Below are 27,497 nucleotides of genomic sequence, written 5' to 3'. Positions count from 1 at the left end.
TCTCTCTCTCTCTCTCTCACACACACACATACACACACAGCCCACATTATCACTGTTACCTCCTTCACAAAGACAGGTGATGTCACTTGCGCAAGCCTGTGCAGCCAACAGTGATCCTGGCACCCTTTGGTCTCCATTTCTGGGAGCTGTTCTTCCATTCCTCTCTTCCCTAGGGCCCTAGACAACTGTCTCCATGGGGCCAGCGGACTACTGCTAAGACACCACTATTTCTCCCCCACAGGAAGGCTCTCCAGTGACTTGTGAGCATGTTCTGATCTGAGCACCCAAGTCCAACGTCCTCTTCTGAGGGTAATTGCCACAGCTACCTGCAGGTGTGTTTATTTTGGTTTTGTTTTTGTTTTTCTTTTAAACCATGAGTTCAGAGCTCTAGAGATGACCATTTCCCCACAGGGGGCTCCCCTTTTCCCAAACTGAAAGCTCTATGTATGGAGTCTGAGTGGCTCAGGAATGGAGACCAAAGCCCCCTGCCCCTTGGCTCATTGGCCTTCTCTGCCCCTTCTCCTCCCTGCAATTTTGTCCTGTCCACCCTCCCTGCCTAAGATGGTTGCCATGGAAGTTGCTAATTGGCTGGACAGCTAAGATAGGCTTCACTTTGTAAGTATCTGAGAATTTTCAGAGGACTGTGTGGTCTCTGCTGGGCTATTTTTGGAAATAGAATAATCACTACTTACCACCAGGGCTGAATTAGTACCACCTGAATATCCAAACTTGTTCCTTGGAATGAACCCAAGGAACTGCTTTCATATAGCAGTTCCTCATTGTTCCACACAGACACGTCTCCCTTGTCTCCATGACAGCTGTAGCAGTTCAACTTGCTTCAAATTCCCCTACCCAACTCTGTAGGCTAAATATGACAGGTGTTTAGTACTTCACATGTTGACAAGGTACCCTTGTACGTCAGCCTCACTTAATCAGCCCTAACTCCCGCAGCTGCTATGCACATGAGGCGACTTCCGGATGCCGTCCTCATCCTGTTCACACCCACTGGGCCTGATTCAAGGCGGGCCCTGTGGTACTGAGGGTGGCACCCGGATAACTAGAGCACCAGGAAAAGGCTGTGAGCAGAGGGCCCCCAATTCTCACACTCCCTAACTCTGCACCAGAGACACTTTAGCCTCATGATCAGAAGCGCTGGTCCTAAACCAAGGCCTGACCTGCACATGAAATTCACCTCCTTCTGCTTACTAGCGCTTATGACTTCACCGAAAATGTTGTGCAAAACTCTCATGTGCTCAGAGGTGGGGCTTTGAGAAGGTGATTAGATCTCTCATCACTGACACTAATCCAATGATGAGAGCATAAATGTATTAGTTTGTGTATTTTTATTAGTACAGATGGTATGGCTTGTGTCCAAATGACCCCCCAGAGCCTTGTGTGGTCACAGGTGGGGCTTTTCAGAGGTGGCAAAATCTAGGATGTGTGACTCTGGGATTACGTGTGTCATGCTGGCATCAAGGGTATACGATTACGCAATTAATCCACTAATTGGTTTGGCATCGTTTTTGGGGTGAGTAATGGGAAGGTCACCTTGGGTCTGAACGCTATTGCCCTACGGCCATGTAGCCTGGACAGAACACTAGGGACAGAAAGACGGCTACTCTTGTCACCTGCTGCCGCTTCGCTACTTCACTGCTTCGCTGACTTCTGTCCACTCTGAGCTGTTTCTCCTCTGCGATGCCCCTCTGCCATGCCACCCTGCCTTGGAGCCAGCCAGCTCGGGACTGGGACCTCTACAGACTGTGAGCTACAGTCAGCCTTTCTCCCTTTAACTTTGGGTCCTGGGGAGTCCATCTCAGCAATGAGGAAAAGTAACTAAGGCACCAGGTTTGCTGTACCTCATGTTCACACTCCTTGGTGGAAGGGGTCCATGTACAGAACACATCTGAATTCCTTTCTTCGTCCCCTTTCCTTCCCTTCCTTCCTCCTCCCTTGGTCTCTTGATTCTTTTCCCACTTGAAAAAGATCTTTCTACCTTCCTCCTATTATCTTTTAGTTTCTTCTTTATTTATAATTCCAATCTCTCATATAAAAGAAACCATATGGTGTTGAAGCCCGTGTGTCTGATTTATTTCACTTAATAGTATGGTCTCAACATGCACCCATTTTCTTACAAATGACTCAAGTTTATCCTTCTTTATGGCAGAGTAGTACTCCATTGTGTGTAAATACATTTCCTTTATCCATTCATCTACTGATGGACATATAGGCCACTTTCAAGATTTAAGTATTATAAATTACACTGCTATAAACATGACCATGCATGTATCACACCCATATGATATGTTTAACTCTTTCAGGAAGTTACCTAGAAGGGAAATGCAATAGATGTGTCAAACAGAATTTCTAAGGGGCCGGGGAGATGGCTCAGTAGAATAAGTGCTTCTGTGGCAAGCACAAGGGCCTGAGCTCAATTCCCGGTTCCGAAAAAAAAAATTTCCAGAATTTCTAGTTTTAGTCGTTGTGAGGAATCTCTATACTTATTTCCATCGTAGGTGTACTAGTTTACATTCCCACCAACAATATAGAAGGATTCCATTATTCTTCAGTCTCACCAGTATTTGTTATTGTTTGATTTCTTCGTGATCATTCCTTCTGGGGTAAGATGGAATAGCAGTGTTGTTTTGTTTTGCATTTCTCTACTGGCCAGTGGTGTTGAGCATTTTCTTCCTGCACTTATTGGCCACATGTACTTCTGTGATGACATTATCAGCAGATGACACAGATGGGAGGTGGGGCGGGACATGCGGTATGAGCCTGAGGGCTGTACCGTGTCCCTGGCCCCTTCCTCTCCAGTTCCTTCCTACTTTCTCTGCTTCCTGGCTGCTAACATTGAATGGTTTTCCTTTTCCTCACCCTGCCACTATGATGTCTTGGCCCCACCTCAGGCCCACAGCCATGGAGCCACTCAATCATGGAATGAAATTTCTGGAACTATAAGCCAAAGTAAACCTTCCCTCTGTTAAATGGATTTATGTCAAGTAGTTTGTCACAGCAATGGAAAGCTGACTAACACAGTAGCTGAGCAGTCTTGATTAACTCCTTAATGCCTTGGCTTCCTCCCTGGAAAATGAGAACAGCAACAGCAGCAGACTTAGTGGGTTATTGTAAAATGTACCACCTGCTTGGCTGTTTTTTGATCTATATATGGATGCAGGAGGGGAGTAAGAATCTTGTAGGAAGTTTTCCCAAGTACAGGTATCCTTCAGTATCCAAGCCATTACTATCCCAAGGCAAGGATGTGCCCATTCAGGGAGTAATGGAAGGATGCTTTCAGATGTGTCTCAATTGCACCTGCCTGGAATATCCCACTCACAGCCACTTACCAAATCTCTTGGTGGCATGCTGACGGGGACCTGCAATCATGACCTTGGTTTTCCTGCCTGCATCCACCCTCCCACGGCTTAGACTCATCTTGCTACCACTGGGACACAAACACACACACGTGTATGTGCACACACACATACTTCCACACATATATCTTGCAACACTGAGGCTAACTTAAGGTTCTCCTACCTGTCGTCTATGCCTGCTCACACATTTTTGCCACACTTATCCCACTTTCAGCTACCTACTTCTGAAGGTTGTGGCAAGATTAAAAGACATTTGTAAAGTGTCTAATGCAGTATTTGGCAAAGTACACGCATTAGGCAAATGCCAGGTCCCCTGTACAACAGATTTGGAGAGCTCTTCATTTTGCACCCCTTCAAAGTGCCTAGCACAAGACTGCCCACAAAATGCTCGGAGCCCCTACCTTCCAGCACATTGTGAAGTTGAAGGTGGCCCTATTAACTGAACTACTGACCAGTACAAATCACTTCTTTGGCCTTTACCCAAAGGTTCTGTGTACAAGGAGTGGAATCTAGAAAATGCAAAAGCCGTGCTAGGGGTTGGGGGACTATTAAATAAGCATTAAGGGTACATTAGTATTGCGGGGACTTGACCCATGGGGACTACAGCCAGGGTCATCTGTTGGAAGGAAAAGGCTGAGAGAAATGAAGACCAAATGGAGGACAAAGCTCCAGTTGCAGATCAGAGAATGAAGATCTGGAAAGGAGAAAGAAGGATGGGGCTGAAAAATCCTATCCCAGGACCTGGCACACCTCTGTATTTCTCTCCTAGGTGCCATCAACTGGCCTCTGGTTGAGTTTTCCCAGGCCTCAGTGGCCCAGCACCCTGGTTTGCTAGTAGCAGCCCATAAAGGCGCTGCGGTTAGCCTGTGAGCTTGGCTTGCTGCTGGGGCAGAACAAACAGGAAGCCGGCACATCCTGCATGCCTGTTTGGAGACAGGCAGCTTGTGCACAGGCCCTGAAGGTTCTGACAAGTGCTCCCTCCCTTAGGGCATCAGGCCTGAAGAGTACCTGAGGCCCTGGGGCCAATGTAGCTCCATAACCCTTCCCATTCCTTGACTGGCTATCCTCTCACACCTGATCATGTATCCCTAAAGGCACCATGAGCTGGTTCCCTACAAGACTGTCAGGCCTCCTCCACATGCCTCCATAAAGCTGTAGGCAGTTACCAAACTCTTGTCCAGGGTGGCTTGAAGGGGACTTTGGAGATGGAAAAGGCAAGCCAGTAGGAAAAGATCTGTGGTGCACTCTTCTCATGAGTGTTTGTGGCATGCTGAGTAGGCCAGAGCCAAAAGAAATACGGTTTCCTCTTAAGGGAGAAGGACCTTGTCTTCCCTGCTTTCACCGCAACAGATGGATTGTGGGGATGTGGGGCAGAGTTAGGGGAGGAAGTCACAAGCACATCTTGGGAACAGGGGCGGGCCCTTCAGGATTTCATAAATGCCACATTCAAAAGCTTTTTAAAAGGTGCATCTGTTATTTATAATCTCCTAAGAGGTTAGGGATCAAAGATAATCTCTATCACTTGGAGGCAGGTCTTGAATCAGGTAGGAAGATATCCCTCTAGTAGACTCGTTGAAAGTGATTTTTTGGCTTCATGTTACTCCATGAATTAATTTCCCTGTTATTGTCTTCTAAGTTTGAATAAAGTTTTCTTTGAATGTTAGAAAAAAATTGTTATCTTTACCTAGCAAATCCCCCTTCTGGACATTTACCTTAAGAATAAAATTGTGGATGTGAATGAGCATTACCTAAAGGACACTCAGTAAGTACTTAAAAAAATTTAAAGTTCATCAGTAGGAGCTTTGCAAAATAACCACACCATGGTATGTTGAGCAGCCCTTTGCAGTTCACATAGTTGAAGAATATTTAAGAGCATGAGAAAATCTTAATGACTTCCATGTAGAAAAGAAGGTACCAACACATTTTATGAAGTGTGACTTTTTTCATGTTTAAAAAATTTTTTTGTTTGTTTTTATTTTTGCAGAACAGGGGATTGAACTCAGGCCCTTACGCTTGCCAGAGCATTTTTAAAAATTTAAATGCAGCTCTTTTGAGTTGTATAATTGACCTTCATAAACTGCATATCTTAAAGTGTACAGTTTGGTAAGAGTTACCATACCTATACATCCATGAAGGCATCACCACAATCAAGATTGGGAATGTATAAATCCCCCCCAAAGTCCATGTGCCCTTGATAATATCTTTTCCATGTCCTCAAGCTATGATCTGCATTCAGTGCAGTCAGATTTTAGTAAGAAGAAGCAAAGGTATATTGACAGAGAGGTAGACAGAAGCTTAAAATAGAAAAGGATATTTGTCATAACCGGTATGCAAGATATTTATGGATAATTTTTTTAATTTTTGTGTGTGTTTTTCTTTGTGTTTGCTAAATTGTACGTAATAAATACCAATTGCTTTTGTAGTAAGAATGAGTCACGGAGGTTGTTAAAATATCTGCCCCAGATAATTTGAGAAGTGTACCTCATGCATAAGCATTTGAAAACCATTGCTCAAGGTGGTGGCTTTACAGTGATGGCTATCAATAGGAGTGACATAGCAGTGGCAGTGGCCATAGAGGTGGGCAACTGCGGGATGACAGTGGTGGTGGTGATGGCAGAATGACTCTTGAGATACAAGCTGACCAGAAGCTTTGACCCAACGGGCAGAGAAACAGGCTCTCTTCTGGTTTCTGGATTCCGCTCAGTGAGCGTAGGGCTTGACTAAGCCCACATAATGTCAAGTTGATTGCTACCTCTAGGAAGATGGAGTAGACAGGGATGATTGACTTGAGACAAAGTATAGGGACTTTTCTCTGATCGTTCAACCCAAGAGGTGCCTGCCTCAGAATCTCTGGAGACTGAAGCTGGGACTTCCTTCCTCCCTAGGGGCCGCGGGGGCTGCGATTACTGTAAGAGAAGGTCACGTGGCAGGGCTTCCTGTACGCTGTTGCCGCCGGGTGTCCATGGCCCGCACCCCCAAGCTGCCACTGCAGCAGTAAGAGTGGCAGCCGGGGACTTGGTCCATGCTGTGCCCTCCGGACGGTGCTGGTGAGGCTAAGCAACAGGTCTGCACATTGTGACATCTAGGAGAGCAGGGACGGAATCTAACCAGGGTTAAGGATCATGTTGCGCCGCAAGCCCTCCAACGCCAGCGAGAAGGAGCCCACCCAGAAGAAAAAGGTGAGGAGCATCTTCAAAACTCTCACTTTTTCTTTCATTCCTTTGGAAATTCACTTCTTCCTTCCCTCCTCTGCTCTCTCCACCTATCTCTTCCCACACTCTTAGAAGCGGGAAGAGCCAGCGGCCATATGTCGAGCATATAGGTGAGGGCTGTGTTCCCAGAGAGCAATGGGACAGGACCCAAAGGCAACTAGAGTAACAGGAGAGTAAAAGAAAATTTAAAACTGACATGAAAGAGCTATGGGATAGCCTCCTAGAAGTCTGGAGTTACAGAATTCAACCCTACCGTGATGGGCTAAAGATTTAAAATTAGCGGCCAAAAGCCTAAACTAGACTTCAAGAATTACAAAATACTATGTTCTACTTGGACACTTAAGACTTAATTCTCCATTTCCTCCGTTGGTCATGTCACCATTTTTACTGCAGTGTTGCCCCTCAGAAGCCATCTCACTCATAGATCTCTGCAGGGCCACCCAGCCAAGATGCTTCCAGGGCCTGCGCCCTTTGGCCAACACCCAGACCCACTGTGCTCACTGCTGTTGCAGCTGCCCGGGCCACTGGGGATAGGGCCTGAGGTAAGGTCCAGACTCAGAAAAGGATCCCGCCAATCTATGGTGAGATTCAAGGAGCTGTGTAGCTTCTTCCCAGTTGGACAGAAAATGTTGGTGAGAAATGAGAAATAAATCTGGGAAGACTGTGAGTAGGAATGGGAGCTAAGGAGGAATAATTCAATCGGGGAAATTAAAAAAAAAACAGAAAGGGAAACAGTGGAGGTGTTCATCCTCCTCCTGGGGCACAGTCCAGCCTGGAAGATTCCTTGAAGGCTTTTGCCAGATCTAGCTTTCTCTGGTTGGGTCTAAGGATTTGATTGCATCATAAGATTCTCCCAATCAACCAGCAAGCACAGTTTGCACATCCAGTGAGACCATAGGACCATTGCAAAGCAGGAGGCCTGAGCCAGGTCCACAAGGCCTGTACTCAGGCCCATATCTGTGGCCTCCAGGCCCTCACTGTGCCCTACCAGTTTTCCCTGGAGCCCAGTCCAGGTGTACTATGGGAAAGCCCCCTTGTCCAAGGAACAATGCCTAAGTGGAGACAGAAAGCTGAGAGACCGAGCCCCAGGGCACTGGGGTGTGCATCCTGTCCCATCTCTTGGGTCTTAGATGGCTGCCACTTCCGGCTGTACTCTCTCTACCCCAGCTGCTTCTCTAAAGTTTCAGTGCTGGTGGGTAGGTGAGAGAGGAGATTCATGAATGTTCACACAAGCCCTGTCATCCTCGTCCAAACCTTGCATGGTGCTAGGCCCAACAGACTTGCCATTGGCTGCTGCTCCTGAGTGAGTAGGGCCATTTCCTCTTGCTCTCTGCCTCATGGGGGTGGGAAACAGAGACTTCTTTTTAGATACTTCTGGGCCCCAAACCACAGGGGAGCTGAGCTGGAGGAAAGAGTCTGAGAAAGAGCTAACACTTTGACACTGAAATCCTGTATCACCTCAGATCAAGGTACTCAGGGCCACGCAGAAACCAGAAGTCCCCTTCTTTTTCCTCAGCTTCAGTTACCCAGATTCTGCATTTGGCAGGTGGCCCTCTAAAATTTTTTCCAGACCTCTTCCAGGAGAAACAAGGTCCATGTGGCACTGTATCATTCATATCCTTCAAAGAAGTACAGTCCAGGCAAAAGCCACTGTACCCTGGCCAGACCCTGTCCCAGCCTCCTGAGCCAAGATGAGCTTGCCTGCATACCCTGAGTCCCATCCTGGGCACATTCCATTAGAAAAGCCAAGCCTCCTGAAGGGAAAGGCAGCATTACTGGATGCAGTGACACAGCGTCATCTTTGCTTGCACAGTGACAGTGGACAACTGAGGAGACAGGAAGGCAAAGAAAACCAAAAGGCAAAAGGCAAGAGAGGCCTCTCTCGCTCTCTGTCTCTGTCACTCTGTCTCTCTGTGTCTCTCTCTGTGTCTCTGTCTGTCTCTCTCTCTCCTGCCCTATGAGGTCTGCCAGATGGAGTACATGCCAGGCAGAGGGCAAGAAAGTAGAGTGGAAATTTTGCTGTGCTCTAGTTGTAGGACCTTGGATAGGACATAGATGTCCTCTGGGACTCAGTTTCCTCACCTCTAAAAAGGGACATAACTTCTAATCTGGCCACCTGAGCAGAATATACAGATCACCTGGAGCAATGATTGTGATCGGACTCTGTCACTAGTGTCCACGTGTCCACGAGGCAGTGCATGTTTAGGCACAAACACAGGTTGCACATTGCAAAGAAAAATAGGTCCTGGCCCCAGCCTTGAAGTGGAAGAAACAAGACTTAATAGCACTAAAAGCCAGCACTGAGGGAGAGCTCATCAGGTGCCAAATACTGGCTATACACTTTACCCATCATCTCTTAGCTCACTAATGCTTCATGACAACCTTGCAAGGTGGGAGCAAAGATAGTCATTAGCCCTGTTGTACACTAAGGACTCACAGAGATGAAGTAACTTGCCAAAGGTCATACAGCTAGGAAGCTGAAGAGCAAAGATCCAAGCCAAGATTTGTCTGATCCTAGACTCTTAACCTCTTCTCTCTCCACTTACTTGTCCCCCAACTGATCTCAAAAACACCGGAAGAGCCTGGCGAGAACAAATAACTCAGCCCACCAGTAGGAGAGCTCTGCAGGACCGACCCAGATAGCTGTAGAGTGAGTGACCTTCCAAATAGCAGAGCAGAAGAGAGAGTGAGTCTCCCAGGAAGGTAGGGGTATGACACAGCATCGACTGTGGATCATGAAGGGTGGTGCATGCCCTGGGGCCTAAGAACATGTCCCTTAGTTGATCTTAGGTAACTTTCATTCCCTTTAATTCTCACTCTGCACTGGTTTTGATTCACTCAAAAGCCAGTGCTGAGATGTAGGAAATGGAAAGGGGTTGTCCTAGATTTTCTTCCCCTAAGGATGGCCCTTCTTCACCACACCCCTGACTTTCCACAGACTTTCAGTTTTCCATCAGGGGAAATGGAGAAAGTCATTCACATTGTGAAGACAGTTGTACGGTCTCTGCCAAGTATGCCTGCCATAATCAATTTATCCATTCTACAGTTGATGGGTAGTTGGGTTGTTTTTGATTAGGTTGGAATTTCAAGGTGAGAAACCCATGACTGACAGAGAGAGGGCAGAGTAGCCCGCATGGGGAAATGTCCAGAGGAAGAGTGTACGGGTGGGCTTTAGGAAAGGTTGGGCTTTTGCTGGCATCCGGTGATGGATTGCTGGGCCAGACAATACTGCAAGTATTCTGTGTACTCGGTCATTTCTTCCTCACAATAGCCCAGGGAGACAGAGGCTGGGTCACCATTGTACTGAAGAGAAAACAAAAGCCTAGCGAAGTGAGGTAACGTACCTAGCTCTACACAGCCAGGCAGCAGCTGCCTTGCCAAGGTACAGGCAGCCTTGCCATTGGATGGCAAATGTAGGAGCTTAGGTTCTGAAAGGTTAATACATTACTTAAGGTCTCACATCCCGAGGTTGAACTCAGCAATGTCTGATGCCAAAAACGTAGCTCTTTCCACAAGGCCCATATGCTCCCCTCAAACTTAAAATATAGCACTAGCTCACCTGTGCATATGGCTGCCAGCAAGCCCTCACCAAAAAGCATAGCCAGGCAGAAACCCAGCTGGGTCAAGGGTTCCAACTCATTCCTAGGTGGAAGTCATCCAGGGGCACCAAAAGGCAGTAGAGATATTAAGACTGCTCCTAAAGTTGGAGGCACGTCTGCAAAAAGGCCACTCTGGGTGGGCTCTCATCCCTGGTCACTGGAAGAACATGTGTTAGTGCTTTCCAACTCCCTGAATTGAGGAGCAGCCAGAAGGGCCCAAGGCCCAGCACCACCTCCGTGGCCCTTTTTGATTGTTGTCTGTTTTGGGCAAAAGCTGGCACTGAAGGACCTTCACACCAGGCTTTGGAAGCCCAAGGCCCCTCCTCCCATCCCCCAGACTATAGATTAATGGCAGGAAGAGGTCTAGGGAAAGAGTTGTGATTAGAGGGGAGCCATGCTATGAGTTTACTCTTCCTTAACAAAGCCTCCTTCTGGCCCCGCGCCTGCCCTCCTGCTCACTTTCCAACATTACCAGTCCCTGGGGCTTCAGGGGCGACTCAGCCTCCTGGTCTACAGAGTACACTAAGGGGTGGCAGAGGAAAGGCCACAATAGGACCCATCAGCCTATAAATAATGCCTCAGCCTGCACTGCTTGGGCCCAGGCCAGCTCAGCGCCCACCCTCTCTCTGTTCCCTCTTTTCCATGTAATTAGAGGAGGAAGTTATCCAGGCAGCTGCATCCTACCATACAAGAGTAGGAAATAAATGGAAGGTGGAGGAGAGAGGAGAAAGAAAGGGCCACAAGAAGGAAAAGAATAATGGGAGTGGAAAACTGAGGAAGAAGGATGGAAAAGCTACATGGGAACCACAGTGGTCAGCCTACGGTCACACTTTCTTCCCTGCATTCCCACTCACAGTCCCCTTTCCTACATCCCCAAAGTAGCAGACAGGAGACTTTCTGACCTAGGCTGCTGGCGCTGCAGTCTTGTGGCCCTGCTTGGCCTGACCACTGGCCCCATTTCTGGGAATGTGTGGCTACCTCCTGGAATGTGGAGCTCCTTCCTAACCCTAATTGCTCACTTCACAGTGGTCAAGACCCAGCAAAAGTGTTAGGCTGCTGCACTGCAGTCCCCAAGGGATGGGACTGATTAGCATGCATTGGGGGACAGTAATACAGCCCCTGACCAGGGGGTTAGCCACTGGATAGCCCCCCTTGAGTAGGAAAGAGGATGTGAAACCTTCAGCTTTGTGTGGGTTTGGGGCTTTGCTTCCGCAAGCCCTTATCTCTGTGTCTGCAGTCTATCCCACTCAATCTGTCTGGCCATCTGTGAACCCCAGTGCTTGTTTGTATTTTCTGGTCTTGACTATTTCTCTTGATACAGGCTCAGCCTCAGCTTCTTGCATCTATAGCTTGCCTTTCTTATGTGCCTTACTCCATGGCTGCTATCTTACCATGTGCATGAACCGCTAAGTACCTTGTGAGTAGGCCTTCACTGTGCTTTTCTAAAAAGCATAACTCCAGGTCTTCCTAGCTTTGGTTAAGATTGCCTTGGTCTTCCTGGGACACAAGTTCATCAGGCTGGAGGCCCCAGAATGTTTGCTTCTATCCCCGTGACTACAGATTAGGCTCAGCGCAGACCCAGATGGTGGAGGCCAGAGCCATGGGGTTTAGGAGGGATTTGTTCTCCATTAACTTCCGATGAGGTTCCTTTGTGTGTGCTGAGGTGTACATTTACTGTCTCATTCAGCCTTTCACTGCAGGTGTTCTGGGACTAAACTTCAAATCTTCAAATACTGAAGGAAACTTGTGCTTAGTCTAGGAGCTCACTGAAGTCTAAGACTTCTGAGATCAGGAGCTTGGTCTGTGACTCCGGATAATGTGAAGGATGGGATAAAACCACACAGCTCTAAGGACCTCTTGACATTTCACCTCTTTAGCCCTGGGCCCTAATAGCACAGGCACAAACATAGGAGGGAACACTGGGGGAAAACAGATCACCCTCAGGCAGCTGTTTCAGCACCACTGATTGCAACACAATTGTTTCTTCCAGCTCTCCCTTCAGCGCTCCAGCAGCTTCAAGGATTTTGCCAAATCCAAACCCAGCTCCCCCGTGGTGAGCGAGAAGGAATTTAATCTGGATGATAATGTGAGTTTCAGAACTTCCTTTGGGGGATCTGGCTGCTGGCCCTTGGTGGGGAGAATGGGGTGGGAGGGAGGAGGGGTTTGAGGAAATACTACTACTGTTGGGGCAAGGGCTCCTTTAACAGAAGGCCTGCCTTTCACACACCAGGAAGTTCTGGACCTCAAGTGCTCACTTGCATTCTCTCACTTGCATTCCTTTCAGTTACAAATGAAATAGCAAATTAATTATGAACTAACTGAGTTGAAAACAGGACTGGGGCTAAGGAGGAAGATGAATGGGGCCTCAATTCTATCAGCCTTCCATGACCCTTTGCCATAACCCAAAGGCCTCTTTTTACTCCAAGTCCTGTACCCAAGCAAGGTCACGTAGGGTCCCTAGACCTCCTGTTTTGTTGTCACAGATTCCAGAAGATGATTCAGGTATCCCCACCCCAGAGGATGCTGGGAAAAGTGGCAAAAAGCTGGGAAAGAAATGGAGAGCGGTGATATCCCGAACCATGAACAGGAAGATGGGCAAAATGATGGTGAAGGCCCTATCAGAGGAGATGGTGAGTCCTGGGAACCTGTGGGTGGCACTTTGGCGGGCGTACGACTGAGGATGACCACCTGGACAGCCACTGCTTGGGCCTAAAGTGAAAGCAGAAAGATCATATGGGGGAAGAGCACACCATCAACCACGGACACAACAACTAGGTTGAGGGTCCAGGAGAGTGGCTGGGAAAGGCAAGGCCTCTGAGGAAGGATGGCAATTTGGAGAACAGAAGTTTTCAATCAAGAGAGGGCTATGGGAGATGTGGCTCAAGGGAGAGATGAGATGGATTGCCGGAGACAAACCCATTCACCTCATAGCTCTGCTTGGAGCTAGCCCTTGGAATTGGGAAGGCCTAATTCTGGGAGGATAGAGAGAAAAATATACATACTCATCCATTTATTATGGGTTATGTCTGATAAGCTAATCACAAGTTGAAAATGCTATAAGTGAAAAGTGCAATGACTATCCCAGCACTTTGGGAGACCAAATTAAAATATGAATGTCACAAGTTCAAGACTAGCCTAGTGACTTAGCAAAAATCTATCTCAAAATAAAAAAATTTAGAAAAGGGCTGAGGACATAACTTAGTGTTATAGCCCTGGGTTTATACAAAGAAAAAAAGAAGAAAAGCAGTAACTACCGCTAACTTACTGAACATCTGAGCTTATAACAACACAGCCCACTGTAGAGTGTTGTTTTTTTTTCTTCTTATGAACTTGGCTCTGATTGTGAGCTGTGGCTGCCCACTACCAGAAAGGATCAGACCCCATAGTGCCAGCCTGGGAAAAGATCCAAATTCAAAACTGGAAGTGTGGTTTCTCCTGAATGTGTATCACTTTCACACCATTATAAAGTTAACGGATTCTAAGTTGAACCATAGTTAAGTTAAGAGATCATAGACAAAATTGAGAAGGTTGGCTTCAGCTCTAGGGAAAGGTGGCAGAGCTGTGGGCCAGACACGACCGCAGCAGCTCACGGCACAGCATGAGTCTGGTGTCCCTGTAGCTCCTACAGGAGTCACTAACCCATGGTGTGCTGGACTCAGCTTGTGAGGGCAGTTGGTTAAATTCTCAGGAATTTTGCAAGCTGGTTGTTAAACACAAGCATTATTTTAAGAATTATATAAATGTACAATTAAATAAATTCTATTAAAAACAAGGGTGATCCCAGAAATCTTGAGAATTCATCACACCTGTTACTCCTGTCATTGAAGATATTTGCATCTATAGTACCTGTGTAGTGGAAATAACCTAGCTCTCTCCTCCTCCCACACCTTGTCTGGCGACATCACAGTGATAGCTTGATGCTGGCCATGGTAACAGTACATGCAACACAAGAACTGGCAAATCCTGCAGGTGTTTATTCTTGAATAGCCAGGTGATAAACAGCATCCCCTTGTGATATGGTGAACTGGACAGAGCTCTGGAGTCAGCCTGAGCCAGTTAGGGGCTTCTTCAGGCCTTGGCAGGGTGACTCCTCATCTGCAACTTCAGGCCAATCATATCATTTATCTCCAAGTATCATCCTGAGGACTAAGTGAAACTGTAAGCAAGCCTGGCACATAGGATCACAGGCAAAAGTAGTTTGGTCTCAGCAGCAATGTCTGCTTGACTGGGCTGGTCAAGCAGCCCAAGCTCACCAGCCTTTTCTGCATAAACATCAGCATTTGAAGGTGATGAAGCTTTTATTCTTTTTATTGTTTTGGTAGTGGGAATCAAACTCAGGGCCTTGTGCTTACCAGGCAGGTTCTTGTGCCACTGAGCTATCTCCCCAGCCCAAAGCATTATTACTAGGCACCCTGGTAAGCCTCGTTTCAGGAGGCAGGCAGGACAAAGACTGCCAATAAGGACTCAGAGAGTGTCACTTAGCCTGTAGGAAGCAGAGCTGAAGTTTGAGCCAAGCCCAGGCTCAGTTCCACTGCTACCTTGGCAAGGTTATTCAGGGCTTCCTGCCTACTCTTCCTACAGGGAGACACTCTGGAGGAGGGCTCCGCCTCCCCAACATCTCCAGATTGCGGCCTGGACAGCCCTGGCCCTGAGAAAATGGCCCTGGCCTTTGCTGAGCAGGAAGAGCATGTACTCCCAGTGCTCAGCCGCCAGGCATCAATGAGTAAGTAGAGTTGGTGGGAGGACATCTGGGGAATCTAGAGGAAGGATGGGATAGGGACATACCAGTGGGCCGAGAGGGGGCCAGTAAGAGAAATGTTTCCTGTCTTCCTGCTGCAAGCTCTTTACATTAAATCTTCCCAACAAACTCATGGCACTGATACTACTATTCTCACTTCATTGATGAGGAAACTGAGGCTTCAGGAAGTTAAGTGACTAGTGCCAGTTGGTCCAGTCCTGAACTCAGATCTGCCCTAGGGCAGCTTCCATTTGTTCTCCCTATTTACTGGAGGAAGCCACAAGCAGAGGAAGAGCCTAACTGTCCTCTTGGACCATTATGTCCCTGCCCTTCCAATGGCATGTAGAAGCTACAGCCCCTTGGACTTCTGATATCCCAGGCCAGGGTTGGAGTATAGGTTCTCCAGCTGTGATGAGTCAACCTCTTACCACTTTGCATCTTCAAGAAGTCCAGGGACTGAACAGGAGGTGCCCTGCCTAGAGGGGCTGGGTACCAGTCTGCAGCCCAAAGGAGGCACTGCTCTTCTTGTCTCTCAGACCCCTTCCAAGTTTCTCACTCTGGCTCCACAGATACTTCATTCACTGCCCTTCCCAAAGCCACTTAGAACCTCCATTCGCAGGGAGGAGCTCACTTGAGTTTCTGTGGCATATTGTAACCAAACATTGAGTCTTATTAAATGGACAGTAAAATATTAATGTAAGGTGTGACCTGTTGGGGGCACTGGGAGTCCACAGTGCTGCCCTACGTGAGGCCAGAGGCCTCAAGCAGATCACCTAGCATGGCTGGCCTTCGGTTTTGCCATCTCTTCATGGGAGGTCCCCCAATTTGCCCATTATTTGGTCTGTGAACTGCGTGTCCTGTTAAGTCTTTTCATTATCTGAGGTCTCAGATGTGAAGCTGTCTTTCTCCAGGGCAGCCAAGGGGGTGAGTCCAAATCACTTGGCCAACAGAATGCAGCTTTTCTCCCCAGCATGTACCCTTGCGACTTTTAGCAGGCCCCCTGGAAGGCACCTGCTGGACACTGGAACAAAGGTAAGTCTCCTCCCTGCCCAATCTCCTGCAGGCAGTGAGCTCAACAGCCCCAGCACAGGCTCTGGCAGCTTTGGGGAGGAATCACCTGCTCCACTGTACATAGGACCCTTCTGTGGCCGAGCTCGAGTCCACACCGACTTCACTCCCAGCCCCTATGACCATGACTCACTGAAACTGCAGGTAAGGTTGGCATGCAGGCTCCTCCAGAGCCTGGCATGCTGCAGCCAGAGAGGAGATGGCTCTGATTCAGGGCAAGACAGAAGGAGCAGAGGCCAAGTAACCCCCTGCTCTACCCTCCTGTCTTCTCCTCTCCCCATCACAGAAAGGAGATGTGATCCAGATCATTGAAAAGCCACCTGTGGGCACATGGCTGGGCCTGCTCAATGGCAAGCTGGGCTCTTTCAAATTCATCTACGTGGATGTGCTGCCTGAGGAGGCTGTGGGGCCTACCCGCCCTGGCCGCCGACAGAGCAAGGGCAAAAGGCCCAAGCCCAAGACTCTGCATGAGCTGCTGGAGCGCATTGGCCTGGAGGTTTGAGCTTGGACCTACAGTTGTGTCTAGGAGCATGGGCGGCACCCTTGCCCCTGGGACAAGAACTGGGGAGCAACAACTATGAGTAGGGGGTGGATTTGAGGCAGGGGTGGCTCATAAGCAGTGCCAGTGACATGCCTCTACCCCCAGGAGCACACGTCCACCCTGCTTCTCAATGGCTACCAGACACTGGAAGACTTCAAAGAGCTACGAGAAACACATCTCAATGAGCTAAACATCATGGACCCACAACACCGGGCCAAGCTGCTCACGGCTGCAGAGCTGCTGCTGGACTATGACAGTGAGTAGCCTTAGGAAGAGACATGGGCATACACACTGGCAGCATTCCAGAGGACAAATGCTTGCTCTAGCCCTACCCCCAACTACACACTACCCTGGGGTGTCTCTACAGTAGGAAGGTACTTTGCACACTTGATTTTGAGTCTCGGGGAAACTGGGTGTATGGGAGTGGGTGATCCATTTTGGATCAAAGGGGGGACTTAAGGCCTGAGAAGGTAAGGCATTTATGTGAAGCCTCAAAGCTGGGTAATACAGCCAGGGTTCAAGCCAGGTTAGCAGCATTCTGGCTCACTGCTGGGGAAGTCTGAGCTCCTGGGCCACCTCTGAGCAGCATGCTAACAACCTGCACCTGTTTCTAAACTGAAAGGGGTGAGAAGAGGAGGGGTGGCAGAAGGGGTCAGAGGAACCAACTGCCTCCTAACCCTACATAGGGGCTCCCCAAAGCTACTGGCCCCCCAGCGTGGGACCCATATTCTGTCTTTCCCCCCCCACCCTCACAGCTGGCAGTGAGGAGGCCGAAGAAGGCGCTGAGAGTGGCCATGAACCAGTGGTGCACACAGTGTCAGAACCCAAGGTGGACATCCCACGTGACTCTGGATGCTTCGAGGGCTCAGAGAGTGGGCGTGATGAAGTGGAGCTGGCAGGCACGGAGGAGCAGCTGCAGGGCCTCTCCCTAGCTGGGGCGCCTTGAGGTAGAGGTGGCGCAGGCCAAGATCAGGCCTGAGCTGCAGAGGCCGCAGGGATGAAAAGCCTGGGCCCAGAGGACAGTGCCACAGGCCTGGCCAGGGCCCTATAGGCTCTGCTGAAGTAGACTAAGGGCCACCCAAAGGCACATCCCACCTGCCCCTCCCTCTTCCAATGACTGACAGCACAGCACTCCTGGCACCATCCATTCCCCTAGGCCACAGCCATAGCAGGTGGAACACCAAGGGCAGAAAGCTGAATGTACTACAATTTCCTTGTCTCTATCATTCTTAGAGGTTTGGCTGCCCATTCACTATGAAATCTGAACCAAGTGCTTTCCCCTCTGGGCTTTGTACTTGCTGGAATAGGATGGGTAGTCACTGCGGACCTTCCAGGCCAGCTCTGACAGTCTACAGTTTTAAATGTTTGCTCTCCTGCTACCTGTGGCCTGCGGCACCAGTGGGGCTTATTGAGGAGGCTAGAGGAGCCTCAGGCTCTCAAGTGAAATGGTTCTTCCTGCCTATCCATTTCATACCTTCCGTGTGACTCAGGCTCAGCTCTTAACTTCCTCCAGTTTAAAACAATGCCTATACCTCAAAGGCTATGTGCCCCTTTCCATTCCTGGCCCTCTCAAATGAGACTTCCCCCAAGACTAATAACAGGTGGTCATCCCTGACTTCCAAGGACACAAATGCTCCTCAGATGCCAGTTGTAGGTCTGGGTCCAGACTTAGCCATGTGTGTGGGTCCTTACAAACAAAGAAAGCACTAAGCTCAACATTGAGAAATCCACTGGCCAAAACTCCTTTGCTAATGTTTTGGTGTACCCTGAGTTCCAGAAAGTGTGGAGGGTGTCTGGCAATAAAGGCCTCCCTTGACCTCAGTAGCCAATCTTTGCCACATAAATCTCCCAGAAGAGCCCTTCCCCAGTACAGGACAGGCAGTGCCCACTACCTCTAGGACTGCCTGCTTTATAGTCACACTTCTTGACCTGCTACCAGAAACTCTGGGAAAAGCTAGCTTTGGAGAAGGGGCTAGGTAGAAATAAGAGGGGATGGAGGGAGAGAAATTAGAAGCAATAAAATATAGGTAGAATTAAATCACTGTCTTCAGTTATCTTTCCTATGGAGTGAGGAGAGGGGCAGACAGGTGTCCACGCTGGTCTCAGCAAAATATCCCTCCTCTTCCCTTTCAGGGCCATCCATCCCCTTCTTGATGATGCCCAATGCCCTTGGTTCTGCTTCTCTAAAGCTCTATCTGAATCCTGGGTTGGTTCTGCCCTTCTCTCTAAGCAGCCCTTCTGAGAACAGGGCTCTAGTCCCCCCATGGCTACAGCTTTCCTGGAGTCCAAGCATAGACCAAATGGAAACTACTTCCATTTTCTTGTAATAGTTCATTTTAATAAGAACCTTGAAGGTCCTCCTCCCTGTGGAGGGCTAGCATTGGAGGGCTGTCCAAAGTGCAAGAGGTGAGAGCTGCAGTCAACATGGCCTTTCCCCTGAAGCCCTCTTCCAGAGGCCTGCCCTGTACCTACTAAAGTGGCACTGAGCAGGATGGAAATGCCTGACCTCCTCCATTTCTGCTGCATTCACTACATTAGAGAGGGCAGATGAGTGAGAGTTGTCACCAGAGTGATGACAAGGTCACTCTTTTTCAGGTTGCCTTCTTGCCCATATTCCTCCTGGTGCCTGTAGTGACTGTGGGCCTGAGGAAACTGTGAGCATTATCCTCATCCAAGAAACATGAGCCCTAACAACCTCAAAGCCACAAAAGGACTGAATTATTATCGCCCTTAGTGAGCACAGGTGCAGAGAACTTTACATATATTATAGCATGTGGTCCTCAGTGAACCCCTAAGCTAGATACTATCAACATCTCAACTTGAAGAGAAGGAAAGTGAGGCTCACAGAGGTTGATTATGAAGTTGCAAAGCCAGAAGTCTGCCTGACTTGCAAGCCCATGTCAAGCACCTATGCAGTGCTTCTCAAAAGGCCCCTTGCAACAAGCTTGTCAGAGGCTGTAAGCACTTCAGAGGGCAATATGACCATCTGGCTCAGCCTTTCCCCTTCCAAAATACAGTCTACAAAGCATCACACAAATGCACAAAGATACATGGACAAAGACAGGTCCCCTGATATTAGAAACCTGGAGCCGGTTGTGGTGTTACAATCCTATATCCCACTACTCTGTGAGGCTGAGGTAGGAGGAGTGCAAGTTTAAACCCAGCCTGGACAACTTAGTGAGACTGTGTCAAAATTTAAAAAGAGCTGGGGATGTAGCTCAGTGCAAAAGCCATAGTCCTAGCTCCAATACCCCTCACCCCAACAAAAAAAGAATCATGTGCATCCAACCTACAGCCTATGGGTCAGACACACCAAAGCTACTATAATGAACAGTATTTTTAAATGTAGGGAGTTTTGTTATGTATATTAAATGTATTTTGTTGTTTGGCTTTTACAGTACTGGGAATTAAACCCAGGGTCTTTATACTGAGCTACTACATCCCTAGCCCTTTCATAAAAGTTTGAGACACAGTCTCACTAGGTGGCTAAGTTGGTCAGGCTAGACTTTAATTTTCAATCCTCCTGCCTCAGCCTCTCAGAGTGCTGGAATAATTATATTACATATTTTAGATGTGGCCTGAGACAATTCTTCATTTAGTGTGGTTCAAGCAAGAAAAACAGGCCATGATGTGTGTTCATACAACAAAATATGGTCATTTAACATGATATTGTAGAACGCTCATGACATAGAAATCTTCATAAAGTTTTTACTCTTAAAATTATATAAATAATATACCAACATTTTTGTTGTAAAAGAAGTTGATAATATATCAAGGGATAAGCAGGTACTTAAATTTATAGGATGATTGCACTTTGATGATTCCATTTTTATCTAAGAATAAAACACACACCCAGAATAAGACTCTGAGGGTCAGCAACAAATGGTTATGAATGATGGTCTTGTGAGACATGGAGTGGGACTGGGGAAAAGAGGGCTAGCAGTGCTCACTCTACATTCTTGTTTCATTTGACTTTCAAAAATACCTATTACTTTTATGTCTGTAAGAAAAGGAACAATGTTTCAATTTTTTGAAAGGTAAAACTAACAAATAGGACCCAACGCTCTGATCTCTAATAAAATAGTAACAAAAGCATCTGGAAAGATCAGCCTACTGGAATGAATAATGCCCAAAGGGCTTTTTAAAACATTCCTTCATTCTAGAGGGGCCCTAGCAGGGGACGCTCTTAAACTTTGTAAAACTCCTAGGGAAGGCTGGGAGTGCAGCTAGTGGAGGTCACTTGCTTAGCATACACAAGGTTCCATCCCCAGCACCCCCAAAATATCCTGGGTAATGGCTATTAGCTAAATGTTAAAGAAAGGAATATATCAGAAAAAGAAAAATGCCATAGAAAATGGTGCTCTGGAATTCTTCATACCCTGGAGAGGGGGAATGGGAGGATGTCTCAGAAACAGCAGCTCAGTTTGGCCTGTAGGGCGGTTACAGGGGGTAAGGAGGGAACCAGACAAAGGCTCCAGTAAGCACAGGAGTTTGGGAGGGGCAGGTGAGGAGGGAAGTGAGGGAAATACAGAGGCTAGAGCCTGAGGAGTGGAAAAGCAGAGCTGAGCAGAGCCACATGTCAGCCTGAAGCTCCTCCTATAGGCAGAGCTGCCAGAACCTTCTTTCCAGTCTGCAGACTTCTAAAAGATTCCAAATAATGTCCTGATTTCAGAAAATCAAGGTCTGGGGCTCAACAGGCTGACTCTTACAGCTAGAGACCCTATAGTCCCACCTCAGCCTGGGGTGTCAGAGACCCAGGGACCTTCAGCCTGAAGCTCCCACTGGAAGGTTGTGGATGTGCTGGGCTCAGAGGGAAAACTTTTGCCCTTAAACTCCTTTCTCCAGGGCCCAGAGACAGTGGCACAATCTCCTCTAGGACAGGTAAGACTTAGCACTTAGGACTCACTAACTGAGCCACCTTATGCAAGACACTTAATCTTAAGCCTCAGTTCCCACATCAATAAAACAGGAACAAAAGTACTAGCCCTATAGGGGCATTATGAAGACTGAATGAACTAGTGTACATATTTAGCAGTGTCCAGCACAAAATAAAGGCCCAGTGAATAGCATGTGTGGTTGCTCCAATCCGTGCCATCCTACTACTTCCATTTCACTCCCTTCAAGGCCCATCTCACCTCAGACTTATAGTTAGTACAGGAACCAGGAACAAAGACTTCTGAGTTCAAGTGTTTCCAAATTCTGGCTCTACTGCTTAGGCTTAGCAGCTACACCACTCCAGGGCAATTACATATATGCATTTACTAGAAAACAAGAAGATCATCTAATAACACCTAGCTCCTGGACTTGTTAGAGAAATAAATGAGGTAATATATATTAAGTTCTTGGCATACAGTGACAATAAGTTGCAGCCATTTGACCTTTCTATGACCTCCAGGCACAAAGGGCATATAATGTGTGTGCAGCCTGACATTCAGCACTGCCATGACCACCACACAAACTGATATCTACGCACGCAAGAGGTATGGGGCTCAGGACTGATGAAGGTGCCGGCTCTGGTGCGCAGAGAAGCTGGTGATGGAGATAAAGAAAAGAAAGCCCTCCTGAGGAGTGCTGGGCAGCTCTGGCCCTGCCCAGTTTACAGTACGATGATCAGCTCTAGGCATTTGACTTCTGCTAGGCAGCTTCTTCAGACTTTGATGGGCTGCTAGGAGGAAGAGGATCAAGGCCGGATTCAAGAAAAAAGAGTCCACTCAGCTCTTCCCAGTTCACAAGGAGAACCCTTTTCCCCTTCTCCTTCCCATCAGGGGATGCAACTAAGGCACTGGGCTATCCTAACCCAACTCTCTTCCCTCTCACTTGCTGCTTCCATACCTTAAAATGCTACTAGAGACCCCCAGCCAGGTTCTGTTCAGCTCCCCAAAAGTCTCCACACAGTCCCTCTCCTACCACCCCAAACTCCTATGGCAATGAGTCCCCAGCCTTTGCCAGTTGCCTTCCAACATCTCACTCATTGAGCTCCCCTCTCAGGCTTTTCATGGAAGTGGAGGCTGCAGTTGGGCCACTAGACTAAGGAATTAAAATGAATGCTAAGTAGTTTTCTGTAAAGGAAAAAAGCACACTGACCCCCCATAGCCCTAATAGGACCTAATACCTTCCCTCCTCCCAAGCCAGGAAATTCAGGATGAGGGACGAGGTTTCCCAGCTGGAAAAAGAAGCAGCTCTCCAGACCCTCCTTCACAATAGAAGCCACCTTAGCTTCTCACACAACGGTAGCCACATTATATAGTATTCTGCCTGCAACACAATCAAGTGGGAAGGAACTGCCTCCCTTCTAGACCCAGCCAAGACCTCTCCTCCAGGAAGGACCTAAATAAATGAAATTCTATAGTACTTAATATGTAGGCTTCACATTTTCCTATAATTTCACAGTGACCAATATAGCATTTGTATACCATTGCCTCTGGGACCTGCCACGAATAACGTCAGAAAGAGCCCAGGGCAATGGCTCTCACAAAGGGACAGCCAACTTGACTGTGGGAACCTGGCAAGGCAACTTCCTGACTTTCTATACTAAAGAAATCCCACCATCAGTTCAAACTATATTCAAGTTTAAAACAAAAACCCAACAACTGCTCCATGTCATCATGACTATATATAGTCAGCCCACTATATGACCAAAATGGAGTGATTGTCAGTAACATTAATCCAAACTGGCAAGTAACTCTAAGATCACTGATGTTTTTCAATTTACTTACAAGAGAGTGGAGTCAGTAATGTTATTTCTCCTAAAGTTAACACATGGTCAGGATACAACAAGGATTTATTGAATGTGAAATAAATGAAAGGCTCATTTCATTCAAATGACATTTATAGTTATTCAAACTCCTTTTTCTGTCTATACCTGCTTGACAGGGGCATTGGGTTATTCTAGAAAGCTTTCTGGACTGGAAGTTGGTGCATCTTGGTCTGGTCTTGGCTCTGTCATTAATCCTTTGTGAGCCTTGGGTAAGTTACTATATGTAAGACGGGTGGTGGTACATGATAGCATGAGGGCTTGGGATGGACTACATATATGACCAATGTGTTCCTTTCAGCTATGTTGGTCAACAAAGCCTCTTTTTATGGCAAATATATCACCATGTCTCTTACTTAGACATAAAACTCCAACTCTTTTGGACAAGTTGGAATAGTCAAATAGCTGCTGATATACAGCCAAATAGATGCACAATAGATGGCAAAGAAGACAGTGAGAAAGAGGGCTTGAGGAAAGCAAAGGGGCACAGAATGTCATGGAGATAATTCTACTCCATGTTTTAGAGTAGGAAAACCACTTCTAAATCAAGGGTTCTTTCATTTCCTGGCACATGGTAGAGTGTGAATTCTACACTCTAATTCATTAATCAATTAGCCACCAGAAGAAAAATACACAAAGGACTTGGACAAAAAGAATAAATACAAATGGCAGTAAACATTGGGGAAAGGAGTTATGCAGAAAATGCATAACACTTCTTTTAAGCAAAGAAATATAAAGTACATGATACTGAGATAAAAGTTTATAATTATCAAATTACTGTGCCAAATGTTTAAATGAGATAGACTGAAGAATGTTCTCAGACATACAGCTTGATTCCTAGTACCACAAAAAAAGAGCACATTAGCACTTGGGAGGCTGAAAATAGGAGGATCACTCTGAGTCCGATCTGTGTAGTGAGACCCTATAGACCCTGTACTAAGTACATAAAAAAGCACATTAAAAACATGAGAGGAGGGAGATGGTCACTTGTTTTCCCTCTAAGTTTTCCAACTATTTTGAGAAAGGAACCTCTGAGATAATCTGATCCAGCGGTTCTCAGGCCTAGCAGCCCCAATACTTCCCTTGCTATACAAGATATTTTGATGTACCCTTGGCCATGCTGAGATGAGCTTCACAGTAACCTACCTACATTTTGAATTTCAAGAACAGCAATGTGATACACACTTGTCCCTCAGTATCCAATAGGATTGGTTCTACTGTCCCCACAACCCTCAAGAATACCAGAATCTGCAAATGTTCAAGCCTCTCAGATGAAATGATATGGTATTTGCATAGGACCTTTTTGTATCTTGTATGCTTTAAACTATCTCTAGATTACTCATACTTGATACACTTCAAGTAATCGCTATACTATATTGTTTAGGGAATTATGATAAGGCAAATGTAAATGCTCAGTACAGACACAGTTTTTTCTGATTATTTTCCATCCAAAACAGCTGATTCTGTGTGTGCAGAACCCACAGATATGGACAACCAGCTATACTAACTATACTATAAAGGAAAAATTAAAAGAAAGTGATTTATAATAAGACAATATATATTTTTCAATATACAAATACCTAGACAAGATTATACTAAAACATAAGACATGAGATATTCCCATCTGTCCGCAGAATCACTGCTGAAAGCAATCAACACAAATACAGACTCATCTAGGCAGACTGTGTTGGCAACTGAAATACCCACGAACAGCACTGCTGACAGCATCATGCTTTTCAAAAGTTACAAATAACTCATAGCAAAGTTCTGAATAAAATACCATCTTCCCCCAAACTTATATAGTTGTTACATTCCTGGAAATTCAATGTATATATTAATATTATAAAAACATTTTGTGTTTATTTGTGAAATGAGGACCAGCTAGTCCACTCACATTTATGTTGTGTAGAACATCTGAAGTTTCACAGGTGCACATTAATACCTCCCATTCCCCTTTTATGTTTATCCAAAACATGAAATATACAAAGACTTTTTGTGAGTTAGGCTTGCATCCTTTAAAACTAATGGTATTCAGAGTTTCAGCCTTTTAGGCTATTTCTAAAACATATTGCCTAAGAATGGCCAGAGATTCCTAGAACCTATTCCCAAAGGTGACACAAATGTCTTTTGAATTATTGGGTACATGGCTTTTTAGTATCACTGTGGTGTAAGAACAAATTATCATTTTGTAAAAGCACATCTTCTGTGAACCCGTGTTGATTTTTCCCTAGCCTGGCCCGAGCCTCAGCAATATAAAATGAACTGAGCTGGAAAAAAAGGACTAATAGAGCCAGGCCAAAGGGAGAGAAAGGGAGTTAGGTTGCTAGGTTACCACTTGAGCCAATCCAAGTGGTCTCAGAGGGTACCAGATATAGGACAGGTCCCTCTCTGGCCTACCAAGTTGAGGGTCCTCTGAAAGGATGGCAGTCAAAAGGTGGGGGAGGGGTTCTAATCACTTACACTAGGCACAAGTAAAGAAATGAGGCAGAAGCACAAAGAAACAGACAGCCTTGTATTTCTAAAACCATTCAAGCCTCCTTCATTAATTGGCTTCCCCTCAAAACAAAGATTTCTTTATTAAGAAATATCAGAGAGTGAAAAACGCCCAACACATACACATTTGTAGGCTCACACAAAAGTGCAGAGATTTACATATTAAACTGTATTTAAGTTAGAAAATAGATTTAAAAACAAAATACTTTTTCCCCAACAAGGTAAACAGACTTGATCAATAGGAAAAGGGGCCTTAAGGATAAAGGCAGGATGGTTGGGACAGGAAGAATGGAATTTAGCTGCTACAGAATTTGAACCCACCTCTAACCCAACCCCACTCCTGGGAAAAGGTGTAAAGCAGGGGACAGTGATCTCAGCTGGGGCCAGCAGGGTTCAAGAGCCAATAGACATAAATTATACCTGCCTACAAGGGTTCTGGACCACTGCCAGCCCTCCTGGCCTGGGGAAGTGGGGTACATAGGAAACATGAGGAACAGGGAGGGAAGGGAGAGCTGGAAAGAGTATTAGCTATTGAAAAGATCAAAAAATATAAGACCCTTTTCTCTAGGGAAAGATCAATCATTAAATCTCTCCTCTGATGAGAGCTCAGACTAGGGACAGACTTGGCTGGTATAGGGTATGAATGGGATAGATGTTCAGGCCAAGATCTTAAATAGAAGGTTTATAAAGGAAAAGAAAGAGGACAGGGAGTATGAGAAAGTAAAAAGTAAAAAAAAATCATTTTGTACTAGAGATAAGAGATTTCCATTTTGACCCCTCACATCAAAAAGTGAAAGTTTCTCTGACTGACTGACCTAAGGGTCAGCAGAAGAGTGGCTGTGGCAAGTGGAGGGAGGAGAGTTCCACTCCAGGCCGAGAGAGATATGCTAAAGCAGGATGGGCTGAATACTGATTAGAAAGGGGATCATGTAGTGGCAGGTTGAGTGGAAAAACTTAGTAACTCTAAACTCTCCAGGACTGGCCTTATAAGAACCAAAGTGAGAGGACTAGAAAATGAATGGGAAAGTAGAAACAGACATGAAAGGAATCTGAGTTGGTCTCTCTCCCAATCCCTGTCCCCTTGCTAAACTCAAATCTTGTGACAAGGAAGAAGATGTACAAAAAATGTGGGAGCAGCCAAATTTCACCAACTCTAGTTAACTAGGAGCAGTGAGATAGCAATTGATAAGGAGCCTTGATTACAGACTATTTGGAAAGAAATATATACCATAACTTGTAAAAGATTGCTAATGACATTTTTCCCAAGGGGAGGCCCAGGTAAGCCTGCTTGAATAACCAAGACCCATTTGCAATTAACAGTGTCTACCTGCTTAAAAACAATGTCCTAATAAAGAACTTGCTCCCTTAAGTAAAGCTGTCTATGCTTTTGATCTTAACACTGTATACTGCTTAAAAGTCATTTCTTCATAGACCAGAATAAGATAAATTTTGGCCTGGAATGTACTATAGATCAACAGAGAATCTGAGTTTAAGAGCTGTCTTTCCAGCTCAAGGGAACTTTTGAAAATGGATGTATAGTAATAATAAACAACCCCTTCCACCCCCTACCCCCCACCCAACACACAAACACATTCACATCCCCACGTGGTTCTAGAAATGGAAGGGGAAGGAGGAGGCAGGCAGTTTGCATTAGACACAGTTTAATCGCCTTCAAAGAGATTAAAAGTTCCGGTTTACACTCCCTCCCCCCATCCCCATAA

At 46.5% G+C, this 27,497-nt stretch overlaps 1 protein-coding gene across 1 annotated transcript; it reads left to right on the top strand.

Annotated features, from left to right (window-relative positions):
* Nucleotides 1-6,329: 6,329 nt before the first annotated feature.
* Sash3 (SAM and SH3 domain containing 3) lies at nucleotides 6,330-19,887 on the top strand. The gene is made up of 8 exons (XM_004634513.2): nucleotides 6,330-6,550; nucleotides 12,173-12,268; nucleotides 12,666-12,812; nucleotides 14,764-14,905; nucleotides 15,984-16,132; nucleotides 16,275-16,484; nucleotides 16,635-16,785; nucleotides 17,285-19,887. Exons 1-8 carry the CDS (start codon nucleotides 6,494-6,496, stop codon nucleotides 17,473-17,475), a joined length of 1,143 nt encoding a protein of 380 aa, XP_004634570.1. The 5' UTR covers nucleotides 6,330-6,493; the 3' UTR covers nucleotides 17,476-19,887.
* The last annotated feature ends 7,610 nt before the right edge of the window (nucleotides 19,888-27,497 follow it).

This window comes from Octodon degus, unplaced genomic scaffold, assembly GCF_000260255.1.
Source record: "Octodon degus isolate 3935 unplaced genomic scaffold, OctDeg1.0 scaffold00063, whole genome shotgun sequence".
In the NCBI taxonomy this organism is placed as follows: domain Eukaryota; kingdom Metazoa; phylum Chordata; class Mammalia; order Rodentia; family Octodontidae; genus Octodon; species Octodon degus.
The sequence above is the reverse complement of the archived record's forward strand: the minus strand, read 5'-3'. Positions and strand labels throughout refer to the sequence as shown.